This window comes from Biomphalaria glabrata, chromosome 16 (assembly GCF_947242115.1).
Source record: "Biomphalaria glabrata chromosome 16, xgBioGlab47.1, whole genome shotgun sequence".
NCBI classification, from domain to species: Eukaryota; Metazoa; Mollusca; class Gastropoda; family Planorbidae; genus Biomphalaria; species Biomphalaria glabrata.
The window spans coordinates 23,712,478-23,732,341 of record NC_074726.1 but is presented as its reverse complement, the minus strand read 5'-3'; the positions used below and the strand labels follow the sequence as shown (position 1 = coordinate 23,732,341).

The 19,864-nt window shown below is 34.7% G+C and overlaps 1 protein-coding gene across 1 annotated transcript in view; it reads right to left on the bottom strand.

Annotated features, from left to right (window-relative positions):
- Positions 1 to 19,864, bottom strand: part of LOC106063152 (uncharacterized) — a 117,600-nt gene that overhangs the window by 49,186 nt on the left and 48,550 nt on the right. Inside the window, exons 5-6 of the mRNA XM_056013966.1 lie at positions 12,821 to 12,931; positions 6,667 to 6,777 (exon numbers count right to left, since the gene is read on the bottom strand). Coding sequence (XP_055869941.1) covers positions 6,667 to 6,777; positions 12,821 to 12,931 — 222 coding nt within the window. The remainder of the gene's footprint in view (positions 1 to 6,666; positions 6,778 to 12,820; positions 12,932 to 19,864) is intronic.

Here is a 19,864-nt window from a genome sequence, read left to right as displayed (position 1 = left end):
ATCATTTAAATTTTAAAATCACTACAATTTTTCTCAACAATTATTTTGTGCATGAAATTGTGTATCGGAAAATGCCGGGAACTTGAAATAAGCTAGTCCTAAAAAAACAACACAGATCTTGGTTAAAATACTCATCTAATAAAGTACTGTAAATGTGTAGTTTCACGCGCTAGTTTCAGGTCTTTTCTTTTTATAGCCTCTTTTGGGTTCGATCCCAACTACCCGTATTTTTGTGCAGAATTATTTTCTCTATCAGGCACACTTAAAATTATAGCACAATAATTTCAGTTTAATTTAAAAAGAGAACTGAAAAATGCAAAGATATATAAGGAAAAAAGCCACTTCCGGCCCAATTTATGATTCAACTTTTTAATCAAAGAAACGAAACGAACTAGTCCAACATAGCCCATTATTTAATCAAATTAACCTTCAAATTTGTGTTTAAAAATCATTTTACAAAATTTCGTACCCTAATGCTGTGACTTTATCCGTTTTGACGTACAATTAATAGCCTTTTATGGTATTTCGCGCGCTTCTTACATTAGACACCCACCAAAAGGTCACGCATGCGCATAATAGAGCATCTTGCGAAGGCTATATCTACTCTCCGAAATGATCGTTTTTTACTGCAACACATGAACTTACACAATAAAGTCTATTCATTTCATTATTTAATCAAATTAAAATTTGAAATTAGTGTTTCAATTTTTGTTTACATAAATTCGTTAGTTATAGCTGCGAAATGTGACTTAAGCCGTGTCGACATACATTTTAATTGTCCAATTCATGTGTCGCGCACACCTAATGCGCTGTGTAACCACATTATGTTTAGACAGGCTTCATGAGGCTCCATATGACGGATATTAAATATACTATTTTACTAACATACAATAATTACAAAGCTTATTAAGCCCTTGAATTAGACGATTGGTGAATGAGGTCCATTAGCTACAGAGTTTACATTTCGTGCTGTATAACTTTCTTAACATAGACACGCGCTCGCCTAAATACTTATTCTCGTTTAAGAATAAAAGAAAATCTCAATTTAAACAAATATGGCATCAAATGGTTTTCCTTTTTTTTGAATGTGTCTACATTCTACTAGAAAAGAAAGAGGAATTATGTAACACTAGACATATATTACCCTCGGCCCGGTGGTCATAATTTGCGTATCACTGTCGATATATAAAAAAGCAAATTCACGACGGTCACTGAGAGTGTTTTGTAATCAATTAACGAAATAATAATGTTATAAGTAAAGCGAATGCGTGAATGTAAAAATAGTATCAATGAAGCTATCAAAATAGCTAATCGACCTAACTCCGTTTTTAAATAAAAAACATTTGCTTGTATGCCTACATATCACTGGCGGATCCAGAACTTTGGAGTTGGGGGGGACGATTTTTTTTCCAAACCCTAACCCTAACGCCCAGTAAACCCTAACGCTATGCATAAACGTGCGTACAACACACACACACACATATATATATATATATATATATATATATATATATATATATATATATATATATATATATATATATATATATGAGAATAAAAAAAGCATCATTTCTCAACCTCAGGCGAAAAACAAAACAACTGGGGCAGCGCTATGAGGTTCCCTAGTGGGGCTCGTGGCGAAGCCCCACGCGAAAAGCGTTTTCTTGCATCCTTCAATGGAGAAACGCATTTTCCTGACATCTACAGCTCATTATTGATCAATGGAGTTCCGGGCGAAGCCCCGACGCCAAAAGCGTTTTCTTGTATTCTTCACTGCAGAAACGCATTCTCCTGACATCTACTGCTCATTATTCATCAGTGGGGTTCCGACGCCAAAAAAAGATTTCTTGCATTCTTCACAGTCCTGACCAAAGGATCATTATTCATACTATTAAAAAAGGACATTTCGAATAATGTGGTACTTGAAAAGTATTCTAATATGAATTTATAGGCATTTAATACATTGCAAATAAAACCGATTTTTTCCTTGAAAAGATAAGATAACCCACATATTTAGATTTTGGCTTTGAGGATCGCCGTCAAAAAAAGAATTATTTGATAAATAATATTCAATAAAATTCAAGTATAAATAGTGAGTTATAGTCCCAAATGTATTTAACTAGCAAAATATCAGATTGAGTAAAGGTTGGGAAAAGGGACTTTGTGCAAATTTTTTGGGTTTATAACTCATCTCAATCGTGACTCTTATACTGAAAAATTTCGTTTGAATTCTAACTTTCTTAAAATAATTATTATAAATTAATGTGAAATTACATAAACTCTGTCTGGAAATGGGAGGGGCGGTAGAGTTAAAACGATTAATCCTCGCTCCTTTAATAATTTCTGCTAAAGATTGCATTTGGCATTAAGTAATAGGGGTGGGTCGACTCAACTAATTTTGTTCACAAACTATGATTCTCCATAAAAATAGGACCGCCCCACCCACTCAAAGGGCTAGAGTGGGGAGGGCAGTACATACAATCGCTCTCCCCCAACCCCAACGAATCGACCAAGATACCAGAAAGGGATTGACATAATATAAAATTTATATATTAATTGAAATAATTTGGTTCACAAACTATGATTTCTCCATAAAAGTAGGTGGGAAGGGCAGTAGAGTTTTCGCCCCCCCCCCCCCCAATCGGCAAACAGGGAACGATATAATATAAAAATCGGTTAAAATATCAATGACAAGTTTTAATCATATAGATATTTCATTGATTTTGTTAGCAAGCTGTGATTTCTATAAATAAATTGGACCGCCCCCCTCCGCGAAAGTGTATGGGGGGCGGGATTGATACCCTCGCCCCCTCCCGACCCCACCAAATCGGCCAACATACTAGAGGGGGGGGGCGAAATAATCTAAAAATAGGTTGTAATATAAATAATTAGTATATATTATTAACATAAGTAATAAATTCGTATATAAATTGTGTAAATTCTTTTCTAAAATTCGTCCGGCTTTGTTTCATACATTTGCGTGAATATCCGAGAATGATTTTGCATTATTTCTAAACTTTGAAAACTAAAGATCATTACTTTTCTAAGACTATAATCTAAGTCTATGATCTAGATTAATCTAGAGTTAAATATTGGCTTTAAGAGTTCATTCTGCGCTGCGTGATCTTTTTTAGTAAGCGATTCATGAATGAATATATCTCAACACGGCTTCGCAGCTTTAACTAACGAATGTATGAAAAATGCTTTAGAAAAACAAATTTTAATGTTTATTTGATTAAAATATGAAATGAATGGACTATAATTAGTATGTTCATGTGTTTTATCAAGATTGGTCAAACGGTTTTCTATTTGTAACATACCTACATACATATATACATTGATACATACATACGCCTTACTTTCTACTTTATATCCTATACACTTAAGCGAGCAATCATTGTATGTATGTATATATATTAATATATAGATAAATTTCATCTCGATAACAGCTCTAACGATTTTCTTTAAAATTTCAAGGTATGTGCATATTAGTGAGAAATAAAATTCTCAACTCTTTGGCCTCATCGGGAAAACTTGAGATCAACCGTTATATCGGCTTGAAAGTGCCTCATTTTCGAAAAATTAATTTTGGCTAGAATGTTTTTTGAATGAATATATTCTATGACTTTAACGGGAAAAATGCTGCTTACGTCACTAGGCTTACCGCATTACACTAAAACATTTGATTGCAAACAAAAACGAGTTTTAAAGAATCAATAGACCTAATTAAACATTTGCGCACCATCTTACTGTAGATTGATTTATTATAGAACTATGAAAGAAAAGTAAAATAATGAAATTAAATGTACCGATGTATGATTAGTAATTGTGTTTTAAGTGTTTAATAAATTGTTTATTTTTTAATTGCGTAGAGCGGTGTAGATACCTTTTGTTGTTTATTTTGCTGGTGACCTCCAGCTGTCTCGTTCTGAGACCGCATCCAACTAGGTGCTCTCTTCTGTCAGCTAAGGCAAGTTGGCGCCTAAGCTGGTCTTTTTAGCGTTTGGGTTTTACGTCGACCACTTTTTAAGCTCACCAAAAAAGACTGCCTTTGGCATGCGTTCATCTGAGATTCGTCTACAATACAGGATACTGCTCTGTCCAGCGTAACTGTCTTACTTAAATAACTCCCTCTATACAAAGGCCACGGATACACATTTGAGACCAAAAGAAAATCTGCTACCGAGGACAGACGCAGACGATAAAAGAAAATCTTAATCGAGCACCGCGGACAATGGTTATGCTTGCCCTGGATTTGTGGCAAAATATGTAAGTTACAGCTGGGGCTGCGTAGCCACGGGAAATACTGCAATCCTCATTAATTTTCGGACTCGAAGACAAGTCTTATTATTATTATTATTTTGCTGGTGAATTATTACCATGCATACATTCTTCGGTGTCTACTGTCCCGTACCAAAACAAAGGAAATTGTCATAACACAGCTTCTCTACGCCTTACTTGCTCACACTAAACATGATATCCATCTAGCGGTCAACGAGTTTGCGTACGCTGCAGCCTCTTTTGATTTAACTATAAACCTCGGTAAAAAGCTTGGAGTTAGGGCGTGATGACGGAAGGCCCAGGAGAGATCTGAATGGAGGGATCTGTAAAAGCAGGCCATATCCCTCCACGGGCTATAGCGCCACTGGGATGGATGGATGTCAAAAGCCGGTATGAGCTTTTTTTAGTCCGACAGTCAGGCTGGGCAGGGCACGTATCCTGTATGGGGGACGAACATATTGTTCGGCGTAACAGAGGTGCCCCACGGAAACTTTCCTTAGAAAACTAATGCAATGATTTAAGTCTACTAAGAAAAAATGCGCCATTTTACATTGTCACAAAGTGCCTGTTTTACCCTATAACGTAGAGATTTCGTCACTTGATGTTTCGTACTAAAGCCATAATGAATATACTAATTTCATAATTAAATGTCTGAACGTAACCATCTAAAAAATTACAATGCAAAGACTTTCTTCCAAACCAATAATAGTAGACCTACTATAGTTTTACGCAAAAAATGGATTACAAAACTATAAGACGGACGTGAGCTGTGATTTGTCTAGACTGTAGGAGGACTTAAGAGACTATATATTTAATCGCAATGTACAATTACATTTAGAACTAACAGAACACCAAAGCAACTCTTAAGATTAGCAGTTTTTATCTGATCGCTCATTTTCGTAATTTTCAAGTTTTCCCGATGTGGCCAATGAGTTGAGAATTTTTTTGTCACTAATATGCACATACACTGGTATGACAAAGTAGAAAACGCCAAACTGTGGGAGATGAGTGGACAGAAAAATATAGTGCAGATCTTAGAGACGAAGTGGAGATGGATTGGTCACACCCTTAGAAAAGATACCAGCAACAGAGCTAGGCAGACCTTAGAGTGGAACCCCCAGGGAACAAGACGCAGAGGAAGATCAAGAAGAACATGGCGACGCAGTGTACTTGAAGAAGCAGAGAAGACCGGGAAGAGCTGGGACACCATCAAAAAGCTAGCAAGTGACCGTGGAGAGTGGCGTGTTTTTGTCGAGGCCCTATGTTCCATGAGGAACTCAAAGGAGTGATGATGATGATGATGATGCACATACCTTGAAATTTTAAAGACAATCGTTAGAGCCGTTTTCGAAATAATATATATATATATATATATATATATATATATATATATATATATATATATATATATATATATATATATATATATATATAGTGTTGTAACCCTGCCTTGCACCAGTGCTTGAGGTGCGCACTAGCGCACTAGTGAACGTAAACAGGATGACACTAGAAGAGAGATAATAACAGTGCATCAGGGATTGTGAAGAGTCTTAATGTTTGGGAAACTAAGAGGCCAACTTTTGTGCTGCCTGAAGGTTGTAGTAGAGAACTGGAGCGAAGCGGGGAAGGCTGTCGTTGGTCCGCATTCGGGTTAAGTAGCAAAGGACTGGTATAATTAGTAGTAAAACTAGGAGGAAGCTGAAGGGTGTAATGTGTTTGCCCTAGTGAATAAACACCTGTATTTATTTCCTGTTAAACTGTGTTGAGTTGCCTGCCTTTTTGTGGAGTGCCTTATCTAGAGTTGCAACAATATATATATATATATATATATATATATATACAAGAATTGCTCGCTTAAGAGTATAGGATTGCAGGGCTAGACTAGACCCAGAAACATTAAAAATTCTGATATTTCTAAATACAACATGCAGCCCTGATTGTTAAACTAACGGTGGGCTACTTAAGCTACCTTCATCTGTGTTCAACTTCATATCAGTAGTCATCACATTTACCGCTTCAATAATTGTGTACTTCATCGTTTAGGTTAAGTGTAAAAGTGTTATAACTAAAGATAGCAATGAACTTTATATTTGCTATAGAACATTAATTGTAACGAATCAAACAGAACATTAAATCTAACGGACCGAGTCTGAACGTTATAAAATTTGTTTGATTCCACTCTCTAATTATAATGCAGGCCGTGCAAATGAAGGATGACAAAGTGTTCTGATTGAAATGAATATACACCAACTATTTTAACCGTAGTAACGCAGGGGTATCAGATATATAGATTTATAGTATTGTGGGTGAGTGTGCAAGAGAGAAAGAGAGAGAGAGAAATATTTAACAAAGAATATATAACATTTAATGCTAATAATTTCTTACTACAATTATTTTCATCACTTTTGTCATCACAATCTTCAAATCCGTTACATAACTTTTTAGCTAGAGTACATTCATTATTATTGCATTTCCAGGAATATTCATTGCAGCTACCTGAAAAAAAAAAAAGAAATTGAACCATGAAAGTATTTTTTTTTAAGTTAGTACTTTCTTTATGTTTAAAGTCTATGCCAATGTATTAATTGACATATTACTATTTACAGGATGAAATAAGCGTTTCTAGAGTGAAGGCTAGATACTACAGACAACTATAAGGAAAGGTCAAGTGGCTAACGTCGACCGGTGCGAGCTGAAGAAATATCCACCTCACTACATTAAATTAATTAATTAATAATAAGCAGAAAAAAATCTTGGTAATAAATTTTTTAAACATTTAAATCTAAAAAAACTAAACAATGAGCCAGCAATGGTGTTCAAAATACTTTTACTCGCATCACATAAAGATGAATTAGAATGAGGCTAATGTCACTATTCTCATTTATTTGACAAAGTTCACCATCATAACTTGATTAAAAAAAGAAAACTATTTAAACAATACTGTTCCTCTACACCGATGAATTCAGGATTCCCTGATGAATAGAGAACTAACTGTAAAACTAAAGGACTTTAAATCGTCACCAATAACAGTAAACTCATGTGTACAGAAACAGTAACATTACTATTTCTAATTTATATAAATGACCTACGGGATTGCAATAGTTTAGGAACAAAAGTTAGACTACTTGTACGTAGCATAGTAAGTATATAAAACTTCGCCTTTCAGAGCTTGCGATCTTTGGGGCAGATGATATAAAGGTAATCTGTTTCTATGAATACACACCGATAGTGACAGAAATAAAAAAGAAGAGACTACACTGGCCAGGACGCATTGAAAGAATGTCAGAAAACAGAGGAGCAAAAATTGTATACAGGCAAAAACCAAAAGCAGGCGACCGAAAAACGATGGATTGATGATGTGAAGACAGATCTACGACAGCTTTGGGGTTAGGGCGTGGAAATTGAAGGCTCAGAAAAGATCTGAATGGAGGGATGTGTTCAAGCAGGCCAGAGCCTTCCATTGACTGTAGCGCCACAGGGATGAATGTATGTATGTTTCTATCTCGCCCTTCTTCTGGTAGGTTTACCAATCCGGTGGGTTGGAGTGGGGCTATAACATCTGAAGCCCTCCCCACCTAAACCATTTGGTGGAGAAGGGGCGGTCCAATTTTTAATCAGAAATTATAGTTTGTGAAAAAAATTAGTTCAATATTGTGACGGAATTCGTGTATGACGTGTGTGATTGGCTTGTTCGGTGTCTAGGGGATGATTATTTTTTAATAGCCACTCACTGGTCCATCAGAGATAAATCGGGAGCAGACACGCAACGAGACAAACAATGGAGGGAGATACAAATAGTGAAAATTTAAAGAGTATTCATTTACATAAATATACAAAGCATAATAAAATAGAGGAGGGGATTTGCATCTATCGCGTTAGCAATATTGTAAAATCACACTAAGCACTTAATTAGAGAGTATGTCACTTTTGCCCTCTGAACTTAGCTGGTTGTCCTACTGGTGTCGCAGCTGGCTGTCATCCTGGCTTGAGGTTTTGCAGCTGGAAGTAGCGCTCTAGCGGGTAGAGGGTCGCCGGTGATATAGTTCTTGTGGAGTCTCAAGCCAAAGTTCTGATATCTGTAGTGAGCACAGTAGGGCGGGTTGCGGGTTACTGTGGGCACAAGGGTACTGCTGGCAGAGCTGATCTGCCGTGGGCAGTGTCGTTAGCAGGATAAGTCCAGGGACTTGAGGAGATCTTGCGGAACGATGACGTCTCGCACAGACACGGGGTCTATAGGGATGTCGTGCCTAATTGGTTGACCAGTGGACCGTCAAGTAGGCAGGCAAGTAGCACCTATAGCGCCAAGTAAAAGGGTGATACTAGAAAGCAGTAGGCAAGTGATCCTATAAATAGCTGAGTAGGTCCAAGTAGGCAGGAGATGATACTCAATAACAAATAGGCAGACACCTTAGGTAGGCTGCGGATAAACAAAGACAAGTTAGGACATGTCTCTCATGCATCATATTGATGCCCTTGACTGAGGTGCATTCGTCAGATTGGTAAAATGCTTTTGAGTACAATGGGGAGATAATGACAAATGGGATTAGAAAATAGATGGCAGATAACAGCATTATAAAATGCACATAGTAAGGGAGATAATCTTAATGAAACAACATAAGTTGGAAGAGAAAAGGGTGGGGGGGGGAGAAAAATGGACGGTGGTCAGTGACCATGACGGTTTCTTTACATATGGCCATTGGCCAAGAACAATGGAGTGCGCTTGAATGGAGAGAGTGTCCGTTCAAGGGGCGCAACTCTCGTCAAAGTAAAAAGAATACAGGGGGGAGATAATTCATATATATTAAAATTATCAAGGCTGTCAGCCGAGATAAAGGGAACAAAATAAGATGTACAAATATATACATAGCTGCATCAACGATCAATTGAGCAAAGTGGCATTAATAGAATAATGCAATACATAAATATATACATATGCCATGTTTATGTTTTATACTTACGACAGTGAGAAATACACAATGCACTAATTAAATATAAATGAAATAATAAAATCCACATGATAATATCCAGTGAGAAATTAAGATGGAACTGTGATTATGTTCGGCTTACCACCAGGTATTCCTCTAAGAGTAAGAATAAACGAAATAGTCCAGATTCGACTGTCGGCGAGAATGAGAAGTGAAAGAGTGTATCTGTTCCACCTTATTCTACCTTATAAAGGTCCGGAGTAGGTGGGCGGAAACAGGAAAGGCGATAGGCTAAAGATTATCTCTAACGTAGGAAAAGTCCGATGAAAGTTGCACATTGGAAGGGTCAAGAGGAGTGGTGACACAAATAATCTCCTTGATCAAAGAGAGACGTGGGTGGGGTAAAAGAAATACTGAAGCGTGTTTCATCCAAGGTGGTTTCGACGTGAAAGTCGGACATCCGGCGCCTAAATCCAAAGTAAGTGACTGTTTGTTTGATCTTTCCCCAGGTCAAGAGGAGATAAACTAGAAGTCGTGGCCTAGTAGTCGCCAAGATGGTGGACTATGTATAGCGAGAAGAGGAAAAGTGTGGGGGTTGGTAGGGAAATCGGGACTAAAAATGAGAAATAATTAAAATAAAATAAATAAATAATAATAAATAATAATTAATGCTGTGATAGAATTGAATGACTCTGACAGCAAGCTTTTGATTGTCACAAATATCTATATAAAATAAGCTATAGTTTCCACCACATGTATGATGATATGCAAGAGGTCCTCCTTCTGAACTTTGAGCCCCCGACTGGAAAGGGTCGTTTTCGCCGTGATTTAGCTGCCTCAAAAGATAAAGCTTATATCACAGCATCGCTTGCCTCTCGTTTCTCACTCAATCAGATGGCCTTCTTCAATTCGGGGTCACGAACACCATCACTAAACACGTCCGTTACGAGAACGCATGAGATCTCCTGGGTAAGGGTCGGATTAGCCAAGCGTGCCAGTCGTTCGATATCTTCCATCAACTCCTGTAGTTTCTCTCCTGGTTTTTGCTGCCTAGTCTTCAATTGCACCTTGTAAACCTCCTTCAAGTGTTCGTTCTCAAATTGCAATTCCATTGTTTTAACAATTGCATCGTCATCTTGCTGGTCGCTTACTATCTGGGGCAATTCAGGGGCCTTTCCTTGTAATAAAAGCATAAATCCAGTTCCTTTTTCTTCGTCTTTACTCCAGTTGTTCATTTTTGCAGCCGCCTCAAATTGTCTTATAGATTTATAAACTGTCCACGAAACTACCATCAAAGATAGGTGGCTTGACTTTTCCAGTTGACCCTAAATTTATTTTGTGTCTTTAACCTTTTCCAACTCGACTATGACTGCCTGGACCTCGTCGCTAAGGACTTGAATCTTTTGCTCCATCTGTGCTGTATACTGTGATTTTACTGCAACGATTTCATCCCTTAGCTTACTTCTAAATTCCTCCATATCTTTTTACTGGCTAGTCGAATATGTTTGTATTGACCCTATAAGCTCTTTTTTCATTTCATTCAATATTCCACAGAGATCAATCTTCACTTCATACTCGTGAGTGTCCGAGTCGAACCCATCTTCTTTCAAGGCATCTTGCATGCAGCTAACTAGGCTTTCTTTGTCTCCAGACACTACGATGTTACGACTCTTTAATTCCTTTCGGAATTCGTTAATCTGGAGCTCGTGAAGACGTTTAGAATTAGACATTGTAACACCAATTGTTATGAATTTGGAGTGGATCTTAAAAAATTTAACTCACCTATTTTCAGGTTGCCGATATCCTTATGATTACAGAAGCACAATCCAACTACGAACAGTTAATACTCCCAGTAAAAAAATAAATTCCATACTACTCCTAACAAAGTTTTCATATCCCGATTTAAAAACACCAATTAAAGAAAAACAATCGTCCATCAAAAAATCAGTGATCATAACTCCAGTTACTTAACACACTCGTTTAGGTCTTTTTTTGCCCCACAGCATAAACAAATTTCAAAAATTTCAAACGTGGAATAAATGGTCAGTCGATGGAGGATCAGGTTAGCAAAAGTAAATATAAAAATCAAGTGTGGTCGGTACCAGAAACCTCACATCCTGTCTTTGTTTTTACATGTAGATTCCAGAGAACACCTGCTGCAGTGTCATCTTGCCGGGGTCACAAATTGTGACCTCTATCTGTCAGAGGACATTGCTAGTACCTTCTGGAATAACACGTAAGGACACGTCACATCCAGTCTCTGTTTATACATGTACATTCCAGGGAACACCCGCTGCTGTGTTATTTCGTCGGGGTCACACGTTAACCTCTTCTTGTCACTGGTCATTTGTAACAATATTATATAGCAAGAAAACCACTAAGTTGTCAAGAGAAGAGCCTCCAACGAAACAGTTGTGTATTTTTTTTGAAGGTTGAAAAACATTGCTTTAATTATAATATTTACCACTTTTTGTTTTTCTGTGATATATATATATATAATATATATATATACATATATATATATATATATATATATATTGGTGTACATTCGAGGAAACAACTCAACAGAGGAATAATAACATTGATATTTATTTAATAAATAAATCAAATAACACGCACAAACCACAGGATGTCAATTTCTCTTAGATCTAATTTGTTCTTTTTAAAATAAGCCGGCATTCACCATCATGTCTCTATTTCCTGTTTTGTATTTTACATCTCGTGTGAAACAGTGTGCTAGTGCGCACCATGTATATCAGTGCGGGAACAGAGTTACAACAATATATATATATATATAACTATATATATATAACTAGATAACTTTATATATATATATCTGAAGGGAGGCAACACAACGAGGCAACTATGTTTGTTTACACGGGGACATCACATATATATAAAACATCTGCCTTTAGCACATCCTCTTCATATCAGTCTAGACTTTTGGCGAAACTTGTTCACTTCCTTCTATCTTTCTAATGTGTTTGTTTACACGGGGACATCACATATATATAAAACATCTGCCTTTAGCACATTCTCTTCATATCAGTCTAGACTTTTGGCGAAACTTGTTCACTTCTATCTTTCTAATGTTAACATCCTTCTCTAGTCTAGTCTTTAATAGTGCGCACCTTCTGCACTATTTTGGATGGCGGCTCGCTTAACAACATATATGCGGTTTGTGTGCGTTTAAACTTAGAGATAGGGTTCACTTGGTGCTACAGTTACGGTTTGAAAAAAAACTCTCCCCCTCAAAAATTGGTTTCGATAGTGGCATGATAATAATAATAATACACTAACCACCCCGATGATAACAACAAGGCCTGCCAAAACCTCTCTATGTGTCAATGACAAGCGTGAATAAGTTAAGAGTGTGAAAGTGTATAGTAAGTTATTTTCTACTAGGACTTTGATGTCAGTTTTTGGTCAGCTTGCAAATCATGTAACAAATACGTTAATTTTTAGTTGGTCAATAAAATCATTTTATGATTTATGTTTTGTGAGGTCAACTAGCAGACTTAATGTTAATTTATTATTATAATAAAAAAAAATAATAGTAATTTTTAATATTATAATACTAAATCATAATGTTAAAACTGTTAAATAAAACTTACTGCAATTCAACTCATCACTTTTGTCATTACAGTCTAAATTTCCATCACACCTGTAGTTTTCTTTGATACATAATCCATCATTACATGTCCACTCCGAAGATTTGCAGTTTTCTGTATTAAAGGCAATGTAAAGAAAATAAACATCTTTATGTGAAATATAAAGTTTTCGACATAATTCCAATAAAATTATGTAGTAATTTACAAGAATGTTTGTATTTTGTTTATTTGTTTTTAAATTTAAAACAAGTATGATTTTATGCAGTTTTTAAAAATATTTATTAGTTATTTAGCTATTTATTTTGGGCACTTGACATTAATCATCGTAATATGTTTAACACAGAGAATATTTGGTAGCACCTGATCTTTTCTAACAAGCCTTTTGTTTTTTATTTAAATTTTTTTTTTAACATTTTGTTCATAAACCTTTTCTCTACTGAATTGTAGAGTCCCATTATATATTAAACACCTATAATATCTAGACATTTTAAAAATCTTATCTTATCTTATAAAATACAAACGTTACTTCAGAAAAGAAGATGATTACGTACTACGTGTGTTCCTTGGTCAATGTAGTCTTTCTTTTAAACCAATGATTCAGTGACGTCACTAGGGGAGTGTGGTCCGCAACTGGTGACACCCATTAAGGGGGTGTCACCCAAGCTTAAAAAATGCACTTTTGGAATAACTGACAATTTTTTTTTAAACAGTTAGTGACAGTGGCTAAATATTGGAACACGTATTCACAATGGATAAATAGATCTATATATTGTTTATAAATATTTCGACTAAACATATTTGAATTTTTGTAATGAAATTTTACAAATAGTTACAAATGCTTTATGTTTTTTTTTTGTTTTTTATTTTGAGGGGAATATGTACTAGAAGGTCAATGATACTTAAAAGTAGGCCTAACTTTAAACTAACTTTTAAGCATATAAAACGAGGAATGTGCCTTTATCTTTGTGTCTTTCTGAGTATTTTATTAGATTACGATTTTGTATTTGAAGATTATGGTTCAGTGTTTTGTTATACAATTGCTACTTTATTTTATTTTGTGTTTGTTTCAGTTTCTCAATGATCTCTTGAGTTTAGAGGTCCCAATCTTAGGATGCATATTCTCGTATTGGCCTAATCAAAGATAAATAACATTTTAGTTTCATGTACTTATATGATTTGTAGAAGTTTCTTTTAATACTATTATTTTGTTTTATTTTTAATGGTTTCATCTATATGGGGATTCTATGAATGTTTTTCATTTATTAAAATACCTCAATATTTTGCGTTTTTGTTTTGTGTTACTGGTTTACCATGAATAAGATAAGTGGAATTTGTTTTAGGTTTTTGTTACTCATAATAACTGAAATTTTTTGAGTGAAAAGACATGCTCCAATTGATTCCCATTTCTGTAATTCATCAAATTCTCTTATTAAAATGTATGTATCTTGTGTTGTTATTTTTTGTCAAAATAATATTTTTTTATGAAACTATGAACTTTGAACTTTGTCAAAAGTCTTAGAAAAATCTAATAAGATGGCATCTATTTTCTTACTACTATCTAAACCTTTTTAAAAATTATCAATCACTCCTATTAGTAGTGTTTCACATGATATTTATTTACTAAAATCGTGTTGGTATGGAGTAAGGACATTATGTTTGTCTAAGTGGTTTATGATGTTGGTGTTTATGATATTATGTGTACAAGGATTTCACATGTGATGCTGGTTAGTGATACTGCTCTGTAGTTTCTTGGGTCATATCTTTCCTTTTTTGAATAGGGGAGTGACGTTAACTTCTTTTTAGTCCCTGGTACCCTTACCTGGTTTAGAGATGCTTAAAAAATATTTTGAACACTAGTACTAGCTCATTGCTTAGTTCTTTGAGTAGTCTAGCTGGAATAATATCAGGTCCAGATGCTTTATTTGCTTTAATGTTCGGTTTAATGTTTCCTTGTAGTATTCGGATCCCCTTTTCTTGTAATTCTATATTTCTAATAAACTTCACCATCTGCCGGTCCCAAATCCCGGTGAGAAAGGAGGAGGATTTGGCGTGGGGCTAGCGACCCCACCATGTAAAAACACAATTGCTACAGAAACAGCAGACTTGACACATAAAGAAAACTATACAGGACTAAATTGGATCAAAACCAATTGAACGTTCAATGCCCGATACAAGGCAAGCACTTCAACGCTAAGAAACAGACTCTTATAGGCACATGGAATTTAAGAAGCCTGAAACAATGCTGTAAACTGGCACAACTTTTAAGAGAGCTTGACTCTTACCGGATGGACATCCTTGGGATCTGCGAGATGCGTTGGACATCAAGTGAACAAATAATCAATGATGGCAAGACCATAATATTTTCAGGACACGATAAGGAACACATTGGTGGTGTAGGAATCATCATGTCTAAAATAGCAGATGCGAGATATAACATCAAAATCAAACTCAACCGAACTGGCTTTGAATACGTAATGGGACAATATGGCTCTGCAGAAAACATCAGTGATAATGGCGAGCGCTTGATTTCTCTCTGCGCATCCAACAGCCTTTTAATTGGAAATACAGATTTTAAGCACAAACACACACACATTGGCCTCCTTCAGTCATAAAACCACTATGGTTCATCTCGCATACTTCCTCGTGTGGCCGTGGAGTCCTATTTTGGAGAGACACTCCTGTCCACAGGTAGCGCAGGTTAAAGTGGTTTTCGCTTCGGTGGTAGAGGAGCTGTCCATTTTTTCATTGTCCATTTTTCTTCCAGAGCTATGTCCTTTTGCTTTCCATAGCTTTCTTGGTCACTGTCTCTCTCCATCTGATGCGGTCTAGAGCTATGTCTTCCCAATGGTCAGTATTGATGTTCACTGATTTGAGGTCCCGTTTTATTACATCTATGTAACGGAGGTGGGTGCGACCAATTTTTCTTGTGCCAGACGCGAGTTGTCCTTAGAGGATGACTTTCGAGATGCGTTTGTCCTCCATCCGGCGAACATGTCCAAGCCAGCGCAAACGGCGTTGTCTAAGGGCTGTAAAGATGCTGGGAATATCTGTTTGTGCAAGCACAGATACACACAAAAAAAATATGGCGATCACCAAAAGAAGAAACCTTCAACCATGGAACTATATTAAGCATACTAAAGGAACAACGACTTCAAAACAGGTCTTTGCGCATCCTGTCTGCGAATCCTGCACTGTGTTTAAAAAAACATAACAGAGACAAAGAAGGATTTTACGCCTCGAACGCTCGCGATTTACCCGTGTTGCAGTTTCATGTGCTACTTGCAGATGAGCCTACCGTTCCGCATTTAGCAGAACAGTCCCGCTAAAACATAAAAAAATAATCCACATGTTACGCCGTTCCTCATTGGTACTTTTATTGTGTTCCGCAAAATCCAAATTCCGACAAAATAAATCGTCATTTTTTAAATTTGAAAATACGCTATTCATTTATTGTTTATATTTCGTCATATTGTGGCCTAAATTTGGTTAATCTTAGCGCTAATGCTTCGTTTAATCAATGACAAGTGTCATTTATAATCATGCCAAAATATTTTTCCAATATGTCCCTAACACATTGATTTCTAAATAAAGAATAGAATTTAGTAAGGACAAGGATTCTATACTATGTCTAAATTCTGGTATGGACTTATTTAAAAACTTGATCTTGAATGTAGATCCAGATCTACTGCTTATTTGATCTTCTAGGTCTATATGTAGATTGAAGTTGTTGTCTTGACTAAAATTTTGATGTAGATCTATATTTAATTTTTCAATCAATTCTAGATCAGATTTACATCTGAATCTACACGAGATGCAGTAACTAATAGATTTAGGCTGAATCTAGATATTATTCTAAATATTATATTATTATCTAGATCTAGATTATATTTACAAAATAATGTAGAGTAGATCTTGAGTCCTAAAGTGTCACTTTTTTCTCTTTCTCTCTCTATCTCTCTGATAATCTATATATAGATGTAGATATTTATTCTATATCTAGACTAGTAGCTCTTGTAGTACTACAGGCTAAGTCAAGACAGTTAATAAGGTTTAAAATCTATTTGAATTAGAATATTTAGGCCTACTAAGAGGCTAAAGATTAGATTTTACATCTAAAATATATTCGACATTGTTATAGGCCTACGTCTTGATTGAAATTCTAGTTTTATTTCTGTAATTTGTAATTTAGATCTAGATTCTACATCTTTAAAGACTACGTTAGATCTGGATATAGATGTGGATGTAAAAGGATTTTTTTTGAAACTATTAATTAAGGCAGTCAAAATGAAAAGTCATCATTTAGATTTCAAGCATTTATGGGACATAGTTATGATACTTATATTACATTTTTTTGTCATTTTTTTTCTAATTTGTGCTATATATAAATATAGAGATTTTTAAAATAATAATCGGAATAGCAATGTTTCTAAAGCAATATTTGAAGTTTAATTTTTTTGCGCGCAATGTGGTTAATATGCTAAACACGTATGCCTTAAAGTTTTTCTTCAAGGCTCTTTAAAATACTTCGTTTTCTACATGATTTTTTCTCATTCTGGGTCTTATAATGATTTTTTGTTGACAACGCAATATGCTGCTATTTTTGTAAAAAAAATGCTTATAAATTAAATGCGTTCCTCCTTAACAAGATAATTACGTCCTACATGTATCCATGTAGGCCTATAAGTTTAGTATATGATTATGTGTATATTTACTTCTCTAGTTTAAAATGGTAGATAAACCCTTTAAACGGTGACAGAAAATTACAAAGGCATAAGATCTAGAGCTAGGTTCGTCCCATTAAGCGTAGCCTACATTTAAGTATATATAATTGAATGTACGCAGTATGTATGTAACTATGAATGTAGGTATGTCTTCCATAGAATTTTAAGCCAGTTGACCAATCTTAATGAAACTTAGGATAGCGCTCCTTGGATACTAGAAGTAAGCCCAAATATGTTCAGTAGCCTTACCATAAAGTAAAGATCCTAAAAATAATATTAAAAATTGCCCAACTCTGTGGACACAAGATTGGATATAAGCTTGACATCGATAGCTCCTTTCATAATATCGCCCGCGGCTTACATGAACAGCACGATGATACAAATCACATAAGCATGAAAGGCCAAAAACAAACAAAATATTAAAGACGCATTATTGAACATGTTAGTCTTTCATAAACTACCTTATATAATACAACAATTATGACACGTTTCCCTAGATTAAAAAATAGAACATCGTTTGCATCTTTTTGATGGGCAAAGGCTAGATCTATTCACTCTAATCTACAAAAAAGATAACTTTTTAGTTTGAGAAGTAAATGTACAAAATATAGTCTATCCATTTGATTATTTAACAAAATTTGCCTTAAAATGGGCGTTTTAAAAACTTATTTAGATGTAAATATCACTGTAGTTGTAAGCATTTATTTTAGATTGTGTTTAGAAAAAAACAACAACTTTCAAATTACTATTAGAGGCCCACTTAATTATATATTTTAAAAAAATTATTTTATTAAAACTATTAAGGTATATTTCAAGTATATTTCAAGTAGATCTACGTGTATAATCCATAATAAAAAATTAAACAAAGAAAACGTATTTTAACAAATAAAATAAAAAAGATTCGGTTTTAATCTTGAAGAAACTAGCCATGAATAAAAGAAAACAAAAACATAATTAAAAATCCGACAAAAAAAAAAGCCGGGTAAAATAGCTAGTTGTCAATAAAAATGCATAAAATATGGCAATCTGAGTATATTTAAAACGTAAATATAGATTTAGGCATTTTCGTTATCGAACATTGATCTACTGTTTTTTACAATCCATCTCGATGCCTGTTCTACACTGTCGTAATATATAAACGTAGTAATAATCAAACTGATAATAGATTTACATTAGAAAAACTTATAGACAAGCACTATAATTCACTAGACATAGATTCTATTTTCTAGATATAGCTCTAGACCTAGTATTACTTTAGATTACAGCATTTTACTTTGTTTGTAAACACTGTAGATCTATTTCCGTTAAGAAAAATGCCTAGATCTATTTTTATAGTTTCAAATATACCCAGATTAATAGTACTTTATTAACATGGTTTGAAGTAGCATCGTGTATTAAATCTATTCTAGGCTCATAAATATCGTCTGCAAAAAGCATACTAGATCTGATAGGCCATCGATACATTAATTAGGTTGATTTCATTTGATTATTTTTAAATATTGTCTATAGATCTAAAAATGTCCGTTTCTAATATTTTAAAGATATAGATAGTTGAGCTCGAATTTTATAAACACTGCTAAAAATATAATAGCATCATTAGATATAGATCTAGTTCTAAGTCTCTAAATATACTGTCTGCGAATAAGTCTACTATCAATAGATAATAAATTGCGCGCTTTTTTTTTTAATAATCTAGTAGTTTTTTTAAATCTCTTTAATACTAGGCCCTATATAAAGATTATAGATCAATAAAAATTACTTTTAAAAAAAAAGGGGTCCTTTCTATCGATCGCACGTTTATTAACTTCTTTTACATTAGGCCTAAATGTAGGCTTTCGTTTTGCATTAATTACTGTTGACTGTTCTTATGCAAATATGAATTAAACTAATGAGAGATTGGAATGACATTCTCTATGGATATCGTTGTTGTTGTTTTTTTTTTGTTTGAATGTGTATGATTAGGCCTACATGTATAAGTAGCGCGTACAAGAATTACACAGATCTAGTAGAAAATACCTAACATGAAATTTACTAAACGAACGGCAACTTCAAAACAGAAGCATATACTTAAGAGTGAATTTGATGTGACGTGTGATCAAAAATAAAATACTCTAATAAATTATATCTACTATAACAGCTTGTCTGAAAATGGATAAAGTTTTTATTGATTTGTTTATAAAAAGCCAAAAAACATTTTCTAAGCAACACGGGTAAATTGCGCGAGTTTGAGGCATAAAATCCTTCTTTGTCTCTGTAATTTTATTTTGTATGCATTGCAGGATAATAATAATAATAATAATAATAATCTTTATTGTCGTATGGAAAT